The following is a 9,996-nucleotide window of genomic DNA, read 5'->3' as shown; positions in this document are numbered from 1 at the left end:
CCCAGGTATGTAAAGATCTCAGTATGGGGCAGATTTTCACCCTTAGCCTGAATTTGGGAAGGCTTTGGAATATTCAAGGTCATGACCTCAGTTTTCTTTTGGCTTATCTTCAATCCAATTGTTCGACCAAAGTCACCAAGACGGGATGTTTTCTCCTGCATGTGGCGATGGGTATGCTTGAGCAGAGCAAGATCGTCTGCGTAATCCAAGTCTTCCAGAACTGAAAAGAGTGTCCATCTAATGCCTCTATTCTGATCTTAAGTTGTTTGTTTCACGACCCATACCTTTCGTCTTTCGGAAGGGACATAAAATGGGTGTCCCGTGATCGAGGAGGTGCCTCGAGCACGCATTTAAAAAACACTACAACAGCCTCATTAATCAGGCAGGTACCTGCTGGCTGTACTTGAGTGAATAAGCCAATGCGACCTATTAAAATCGAACAATAGTGCGGCAAGGTTCGGATGTCAAAGGTTACCCAGTCCACCCGGAAGTATCGGTTTCAAAACCTTCGCTTCTAGTTTCGGTCGGGTCGTTTTCTCCCTCTGTTTATCCCAATAATGGAGGCCCTGGAGTCCGAGCTGACCTGTCCCGTGTGCCTTGACCTGTTTGAGGACCCCCTACAGCTGCCCTGTCAGCATAACCTGTGCCGGAGGTGCTTTGACAACATCTGCAGGTAAACTTAACGCCATGCACTTTGTAACCTTAAGGGGGAGGGTTTGCGATAACGGTATTCTAGTACGCAATGTGCAGTACTGTACAGTTATGATTATGGTTTCACATACTTTTAAAGACTGCTGTGTCATGAAGGTATTCTTTACTTCGTAACACATTGTCATACAGTGCTTAACATAGTTCTTACAGACAACGTGAATGCACCTTAAATGCAATGAACTTGAATGTACCATGATGTAGTGAAGTTAAAGATAACTTTGGGGGTCAAGGGCGAACTTGGTCGCCATGTTTTACACACAGTTGCGTCACCTTTCTATTCCGAATTTGAAAGAAGAAAAATGCTAGACTGTTTGTCTTAAGCGTACTTTTTAACGTCTTAAAACAGGACTCTTAAGAAGGCTGGTGATGGCGCCGAAGCTGCGGCAGAGCCTGACAAGGAAACCGAGCCACCTTCAGACAATGACGTCATGGAAGAGCCCTTCCAGTGCCCGACGTGTCGAGAGGAAGTCAACCTCGGCTCTGACGGTGCATCGGCAACACCGAGAAGGAACCTCCTCCTCCAGAACATCGTGGAGCGGTACCGCAAGGCCGCAGGTCGCGGGGAGGGTCAGGTTCTCCCCTGCCAGATCTGTGAGGATGAACCCCCAGCCAAAGCTGCGAAGCTTTGTGTCCAATGTGGTGTGAAGTACTGCGAGTCCTGCCTTTCTAACTACCACCCGAAGAAAGGTGTTTTTTCCAGGCATCTGCTTGTGGAACCAACAGCAGAGAAGAAACCCGTCATGTGCTCGGAACATGATGACGAGAAGGTAACTTTAAATGTGTTGCTTGACACGAGCTTGTAGAACATTTTTGCTAATATTTTGCCCTACACGTATAATCAAGGACTTGTTACCTTTGCCAAGAAGACTATGTTTTGCACAGCGTTTGTATGAGTGTGAGTGTGAGTGTGAGTGTGAGTGTGAGTGTGAGTGTGAGTGTGTGTGTGTGTGTGTGTGTGTGTGTGTGTGTGTGTGTAAGGTCTTTTGATCCCCCTATCGACTTTCTAAGGTACTGCAGTGGAACTTTTCGTTTTTATATCACGTGTTTTGAACATGCTATGGTTATGATTTCTTACTAATAGACAACTCTTAAAAAGGAGAGTAAGTCATTTTGCTTCAAACTTTAAAAGAGAATAACGTTAACCCAAGAGGGGGCTGAAGGATCGTTATGATTTTTTTGTATGTAGATAGATTAAGTGATGATTTACATAATCATATGCTTATCATGCAAGCTTATTTGTATATGTACTGAGTGATATTCATAGATCCGCTGCATTCCATTACAAGACTCTCAAACACGTGACATGTGTAACTGAGAAAGAGAGGAATATCGAATATCGATAGATATCAATGACAAAATACTATAATTCCAAAGAGGATTTCTTTCTTGCAGCATTTTGAAGTTAATGAATACACATTGATAGACATGAATCATACAAATGAGGGCCTCATTTACATAATTTAAGAGAAAATGCTACAATAGCCTTCTTTGCTAAGATAAGACGTTCATTCTTTGAACAACTTGTGCTATTTCGCTAGAGAAGATGTTCAACTGATATAATTCATGAAAATTAGGACCTTATTTGCATAATAAATGAGAAGCAATTATGATATGCTACACGAAAGGTTAACATCACTCGGCGAAAGTATGAGGTCACGGAACTCTACTTAAATGTGCTTTCATATTTTTGCCTTTACATGCATGACTTTACTGCAGTAGTCTTCGCCATCAAAACGTTACACGATTAAGTAACGCAAGACATAATGTGAAATAAACAGTAGATTTGGTAGATGAATATCGCCTAACTCATCTATAATCCAGGTTAATCTGGTCTGCATTGCGTGCGACGTACCGATCTGTCAACTCTGCAAGTTAGTAGGAAAACACAAAGAGCATGATGTTGATGCTCTGTCTACGCAGTACAACGAGAAAAAGGTAAACTCTTATCATACGGATCTACATACCATAATCAAACTGGGTACCCTCTGATTTACTCTAGGTTATTCATTCACTCATTAAATTATCTCAAGAACATTATTGTTTTATATTTCATGTTCTAGACGTTTATCAATTCCACGTGATTTGTGTATTTACTAAATATATTTTCTAACAAAAAGCTATGATAAAAGAAATGTTAGAGATACCAATATTTCTTTATTTTTGGAATTTAAAAGTATACTGATACATAATTTTCTAATGGCAGGAGCACCTCGCCGGTAACGTATTAAAGCTGAAGTCGTGGATATCAAATCTGGAAAAATTCATCAATGACTTGGAGGATATGAAACAGCAAATTAAGGTAAGTACCTTTATGGCCTTACTGTTCCCCTTAAGAGGTAGAAATGTAGAGTTTTAAAAAATCTGTCTTTAAAAATGTAAAATACCGTCGATGGGGTAATAGTGGTATGATGTATTGTTTCAGCATTGCCAAGCGTTAATCAAATAGCACCGAATGGTAGTCAGGCCCCCAAACCAATTTAGGCATGGGACAGCATGGGGTCTCGTATGGACTACAGGTCGCCCTTGGTATACATTTGTATTAAAGACCCTAGTAAACTATGTAAAGGCTGGATAATGTAAACTATAGGCTTCAGTGTACTGATGGCAGCCGTGCAGTGCACATCAGTGGAGGCCTGGCTGAGACAGTTTACCAGTTACTCTTCAACTTATGTTTGAAATGACAACAGATATCAGAAATTAAAGTGTGGCTACACATCAAGAAGGACACTTAGCCCAGAAATAAAGTAATGACAACAATTGCTTGTGATTTAGTTTGATGTGTACATTTCTACAGAGCCCCAGTCTATACTGTTTTCTTAGACTACAAGTGGACACCAAAATTACAAGTCATATTTCTAGACACACAACTACCAAAGCTAATGTGGGAAAGACATTTTCAAGTTGGAAATATATATACAGTTAGATAATCTGACACTACATTGACAGGGTTGATTTGGAAATTTGAACAAGGCTGATTTCAAAATCTGAAAGTTGTAGATAGTATCGTCTTGATCATCCAAGGGATCTTATCTGATTTAAACCTCCTTATGTAACTTTCTTACAGTTATCTGAGCCATTCTGCATGGTTTGATAATGTTCCTATGAAAACAATGGCCTGTACAAAAAAAGTTTGAATCTTTTTACCAGTATTATGGTTATCTGTCCTTGCCCATTGTTCTGGGATGGCAGACGCTTTAATACTTTTATGAATTTATCTGGTTATGGGGGTCAATCCACCATTCAAGCTGCTGGACATGTCACAGTAGGAACACTTCCTTTACGACTTGCCCAGGGTAAATTTCTGGCCGGTTTAAGTATTCCGACGTGTGTTTTATTGCATAGGAAGGAGGAGAAAAAATGAGAGAGAAAATCAACGCAGCCATGGACGAGATGGTCAGCATTGTTCAACAGAGGCGTGACGACATGCTTGAGAAGAGTCGAGACATTGAGAAAGGCAAGACGGAGAAACTAGAAAATGAGGAAACTAAGAGGAAAGACGAACTCAAGACGTGTAAGGCTGTTGTGTCGTATGCAGATGAGGTGGCAAAAGAGACCGACCAAGCTTGCTTCTTACAGGTACAGCCTGTATCTCACCTAATTTTAGTTTTTTTTTAATTTTTTTGATTTTTGTAATAATTTTTTTATTGGTTTTTCAAAATAACATAACAAAATACAATAAGGGAACAATCAAGCAAGAACTGATCATGTACAGATAATATGAAATCATTTATAATAATAGTAACAGAAGTTTGGTGTTAAGTTGTAAATACAAATTAACAATAAATTGAATAATGATAACATAAATCAACAATAATGATAACATAAATTTTATCCAACAGAAATTAAAGTGTAGTGTAGCAGAAATTAAGGGATTTCCAACATCAGAATAATAACAACAAAAGTTGAAATGAAACATGAACTTATAAACAAGATATTCAGCTGCATAAAGTGCCCCACTTCCCAAGGTCATTCTCTAATTTGCCTTTCTTCAGGGCTATATGATACTCTAACTTATAAAAGAAATGAACGTAGTTGAGAAAAGAATCAAAATTTTCTACTTCAATATGACATAGACATCGTACTCGAATACGTAATTCATTTTTCAGGGAAGAATGTTTCAAAATGTGCAGTATTATATACACGTGCCAGTATATCCAGTGGTCTCATGCATCACTGTTCATTGTTTCAGGCTGTGAAGGCAACAAACGACAGGTGAGCAATACTCTTCGTTGGTTTTTAAATAACTTGTAAATTAATATATCTAGTAAACAATTGTCATCAACAGCCTCAATTACTGAAACAGATACCACCAGGGGTGCCAAAGAGTTCATTCAAATTTTACGGAATTCATACGTGTTTTACGGAATACATACGATCCATTACGAGAAACATATGAATTTTACGAAATACATACGATCCATTTACTAAGAAACATACGAATTTTACGGAATTCATACGATCCTTTCTATTTGCTGGGTCACCGTCATGACCGCCAAATTCAAACTCGGGATAAACAGCTCTTCGTACGATATCTTGGCTTTTAAGAGCTTAATAGCGTATCCGATCCGGATAAACTCTAAAAATCTCAAGCTGCACTAAATCAAGACCGATGTAAGCTTAGACCAACTAGGAGGACCAGACAAAGCTAGATTCAGTGCTAGCGCGATGGCCAACAAATTAGTAAGGATCGTATGTATTCCGCGTAATGGATCGTATGTATTCCGCAAAACTACTTTGTATTCCGTAAAACTCGTATGAATTCCGTAAAACTCGTATGAATTCCGTAAAACTCGTATGAATTCCGTAAAATTCGTATGAATTCTTTGGCACCCCTGACCACGCCAATTGCAAAATGTGATAAAGATATTTAGCTTTCAGCCATTTCAAATTTTCTTGTACATGCATCTAGGGTTACCAAGACAACACCGGCAGAGGATGTCCTTCAAGTACCGTGTGATGCCATCTTTCCGGCCCCAACTTTCAGTGGAGTCGCGCAGGTCCTAAAAGAGCTTAATTTCTCTCCAACCACAGCTACAGGTTACTATGACAACTTTGTACAATACGATTATTAGCTCTAAGATATGTAAGGATAGGAATATCTGTCAAATGTTTCAATACCTGTTTCTAACATTTTTGCAGCTTTGACTATATGAGGGGTTTATATGTATTAACATGGACTGAAAGCAATTAACCAATTAAGTGATAGTATCCCTCACATTCGAGTTTATTGCAAATAATGTATCTATGTCTTACTCAGATTTAGTTCTAACTATGTATTTATCAGACTTGAAAACAGCAGCATGAAAACCTTGAATGGTTTGTCTCTGTTCATTTAACATATTCTTTTGTCTTGCCGATCATACTCTAGCTTCCATTGTTCACAGGTTATGGTGTACTTTACTTTCTACAGGAAAGATAAAGTTTCAAGAGCATAAAGTAGAGGGTGACAACATCGACCTTCATTGGGAAGACAGTGAGACTCACATGGATCAAGCTGTGCGGTATGAACTGCAGTGGCAGAAGGAAGGTGATGGAAACCAGTGGGTCACGATCTCCGACATTAATCAATTGTCGTACAGTTTGAAGCCTCCTGAAGGGTCCTACGTGATGGTGTTTCGTGTGAGATGCTTCTTCATGGTATTCTCTTACAAAGTAATCAGCCCGTGGAGTAATTGTCTGCGCTTAAAAATCGGTAGGTTGCAAAGCAATTATTATTTTGAAGATTTCTTTGTGACGATTAAAATGTGAATAATGCATAGGAATAAATTGCATAACCAAACTCAACATGATCGTTAATTTCTTCAATAGAATTTCTTGCATTGTTTTAGTAATTTAGAAAAGAAAAATCTCTCTTCATTGAACGACGGGTATACATATGTCCTTAATTTGCATATACTACCAATGATTCACAATTTTTTTTCTTTCTTATAACAGTTGGCATACAGATGACAACCGACAGCTGCAACATATCAGCTTCATCGAGGGGAGCTTCTAAGCTTTTGGATGGAAAGGATGATACTTACTGGTACGATGATGACAAGGAGAAACCACAGGTAGCTACGACACCGTGGTTCCTTTTTATGCATTTTCTTTGTTGATTTCGTAGATGATAGTAATTTCCTTACAATTTGTAACGCACTTTTACATTTAATTGATCTAGATAACCCCCTTTACTTTTTTTGACCTCCACAGGATAGGATCAGGCTTGAAATCAAAGAAGGAATGAGTCCTATGAGGAGTCTTGGCATGAAGCTCGTCCCCAGTCCAATTGACATTTGGAGATTTAGGTACAGACCACCGTGTGTTTCTGTGTACGGTGGAAGCAGCTTCGAAAGTCTCACGCGTCTTTCAAAGATCGACATAGACGACGAAGACGATGATGTGGCCCTGCTACCAAACCTGAACAAGGTCCGGAATCAATTGTGGTCTATGACGCTGTTTAAAGTATATTGACAACTACAACAAAACATTTACAATATTTATGCGCGCATACATTTCTTCTTCATTGTTTTAGTATAGTGTATTTGAATATAGATATGAACGTTACAGAAACAGTCAGGTCACCTATAACATTTATCTACTTTACTACAAGACCGAAAAAACATGTTTTTAATTGCCTAATGTATTAATATGATGCCATATTCCAAAAGTCTATTTGTCATATTGTCTGTTCATCACTCTCTTGATAGCAGGAGGCAGCAGTATACCCACCCTCCTTAAAGCAGGACCCCTATCGCTCGATTCGTCGTTGGCTCGCTCGCGTAGGGGCCCTGCTTTTCAGCGACGGTAGACACGGTTCTGGCGACGTTACTGACAGTTGCTCATGAATAATCAATGAGCTATCCTTATTTGGCGGTTTATTTGGTCTGAACCTAAAGTAACGACGTGAGACGTAACCTGATTGGTTGATAGCTTCCCAGCGTCCTTTGCGCTTTTGCTTGAGATGAGGTTTAGTAAACCCTCTGATTGGCTGAAGCTGTTTTGGTGGCGACGGCGCCAGAATTGTGTCTGCCGTCGCTGAAGAGCAGGGTCCCTACGTGAGCGAGCCAACGACGAATCAAGCGATAGGGGTCCTGCTTTAAGGAGGGTGCAGTATACCTAAATATGTCTACATGTGAATCCAATATTTTTCTGTAACCATTGATTTCACCTTATGACTCCTTTCAGGTGTATCGATGTTTTGAGATTAGGCTCGGCCGGGCCAAGGGCGCACGTGCAAGAGGAAGTTACTACGAATACCAACCGTACATCGTGTGCCAGTTGAAAGCTCGAGCTCGTGAAATAACTGTAACTGAGGTATCACAACCCACACTAGTACTAGATAGCCTTTTTGGATATTTTCGGACAATTCCGGACTGACAGTCTAATTCCGGAAAACTTTGATTGATTGACCGACGGACTCAATGTCTACAAGTATGATGTAAGAATGCAGGAGAATTCTGCAGATCTAGAGTTATGGGAACCTTAGACAGAATTTGGGCAAACTGTATATGTATATCATATAGAATAGAATGTGTTTTCCCTCTACTAATATTGGAATTTTGCATCATGATGTGATCATTAGTATCAGATGATATTATTTCCTTCCCAAATCTAAGAATCAAGAATGTATAGAATTAATCTGGAATCATAGTGTCGGCTGTTCGATCTAGTAATAATTCTTAGCAATCGCTGATAAAATGCAAGATCTTCATTATCTATAGCATTTTAGGGCATTTCCAGTGATGTAAACTGAAATAAAGCTCTCACTTCATAAAGAGCAGTATCATCTATACTATAGGTACCTGCAATGATGGACCTAAGTGATACCTACCTTCATCCATTTCACTAGCTTGAGAAAAGGACATGAATTCAAATTCTGGCAAAGACATTTTGTTGCATTTTACCAGAAGAGGGTGTCTGCATGTAGGGAAGTACTCAAGAAACAGTACGTATAACAATTTGAAATTAGAGGATGTACAAATGTATATAAAGAAATATACATTTAGTAAGTATACTCCAGGTTACGTGCTCAATGCATTTTAAAATATGGGAGTATAGAGGTGGCATGGGGTAGAGGTGGATTTTTGCTTGTAGATGCTATCTTTATTTAAACTTGGCTAAGCATGTAATGTGAATCACATTGAAGTTTATGTATGTTACGACGTTTTGGTGTGATTTTGTGCATTTGTATGGCTGCTTCTAATGGAATATCGAAAGTTATTCACATCTGTTTGTTGTTCAGACATTCAAGAGCTCTCGTGTACTGCATGCCTTTATTTGAGGACTAAGAGACTCACAAACAATCAACAATTCTTGCCTTCAGTGAAACGTATTTTCTGCGAAAGCAGCTCTCTAAATTTCCTTTCTAATCAGAAGTGCCTTGTCTCCTAGTCTCCTAGCTTTGTTCTCGTCGATCAAAAGCGTGGCCTGGCAATACTTACTGGAACTGCAATTATGTGCCATCATAGATGATTTGTTCTCATTGACGAAAGGACTATGACTTTTACTTGAACTGTAATAGTTTCAGATATAACATATGCTTCACTGACCACAGGGGGACTCGGGACTTACATGGACAAATACACGCTGTAGCTGCCGTGGTCTTGTTGCAAACGACAAGCCTGTTCTTTTCAAAGGGAATGTGCTCTCCTATAGCAACGGACTGACAAAAACAGGCTCCATAATTATATGGCATTCATGTTTAGGCACAGGCACTGGCATTAACTGCTTGGTAACTCTATAACCAGAACAATCCAAATTAACTCCACACACTCAGAATAGCCCCCCCCCCCCAAAAAAAAAAACAACAACAACACGCACAACAACAACACGTTTCTGTGGGATCCAGGAATATTATTTGCCCGGGGCAAGAATAAGTTTATAGGTATAGTTAACTTCCGTGCAATTTTTGATCTGCACGCAGAAAATCTGGATAACTCACCTGTTGCCGAAGTCATTGTGAAAGCACAAAAGATTAGCGCGACAACCACAGGTTCTGCTGGAAACGGGCGACGTCTGGTCGCACGGATGCAACGGGAATCTCCCATGGTGGCTTAGACGACTGCAACAAGGCGACAAACTTTTTCTCTCATCCCCTTAGAAACTCCAGTGCGTCTGCGTGGACCTCTCCCGCCCCCTTGTCCAAACAATGACATCACCATTGAAATGTTTTTGACATAGTCTGATCTATTTCGCCGTGTTACCAAATAATATCTTGCGAAAAACGCTAGACAATGAGGACTTGGGAACCCTGCAGGTGGTTATAAAAAGATTTAACCTCTTTGTGGCAGAGACTGCCATTCT

General features: G+C 39.6%; 1 protein-coding gene across 1 annotated transcript; it reads left to right on the top strand.

Annotated features, from left to right (window-relative positions):
• Nucleotides 1-500: 500 nt before the first annotated feature.
• On the top strand, nucleotides 501-9,023 carry LOC136427586 (tripartite motif-containing protein 54-like). Its single transcript, XM_066416557.1, has 11 exons — nucleotides 501-673; nucleotides 1,058-1,478; nucleotides 2,533-2,646; nucleotides 2,915-3,010; nucleotides 4,054-4,287; nucleotides 4,901-4,923; nucleotides 5,621-5,748; nucleotides 6,122-6,403; nucleotides 6,646-6,764; nucleotides 6,904-7,119; nucleotides 7,879-9,023. The coding sequence occupies exons 1-11, from the start codon at nucleotides 558-560 to the stop codon at nucleotides 8,068-8,070; spliced, it is 1,941 nt and encodes a 646-aa protein (XP_066272654.1). The 5' UTR covers nucleotides 501-557; the 3' UTR covers nucleotides 8,071-9,023.
• The last annotated feature ends 973 nt before the right edge of the window (nucleotides 9,024-9,996 follow it).

The sequence above is a fragment of the Branchiostoma lanceolatum genome, chromosome 2 (genome assembly GCF_035083965.1).
Source record: "Branchiostoma lanceolatum isolate klBraLanc5 chromosome 2, klBraLanc5.hap2, whole genome shotgun sequence".
Lineage (NCBI taxonomy): Eukaryota > Metazoa > Chordata > Leptocardii > Amphioxiformes > Branchiostomatidae > Branchiostoma > Branchiostoma lanceolatum.
This window is presented reverse-complemented; position numbering and strand designations above follow the sequence as displayed.

Coding starts and splice junctions, on each gene's coding strand:
- LOC136427586 (XM_066416557.1), top strand. CDS start 558: ATGGAGGCCCTGGAGTCCGAGCTGACCTGTCCCGTGTGCCTTGACCTG. Junction 6,404..6,645: donor TTGTCTGCGCTTAAAAATCG/GTAGGTTGCAAA, acceptor TTCTTATAACAG/TTGGCATACAGATGACAACC. Junction 7,120..7,878: donor TGCTACCAAACCTGAACAAG/GTCCGGAATCAA, acceptor GACTCCTTTCAG/GTGTATCGATGTTTTGAGAT.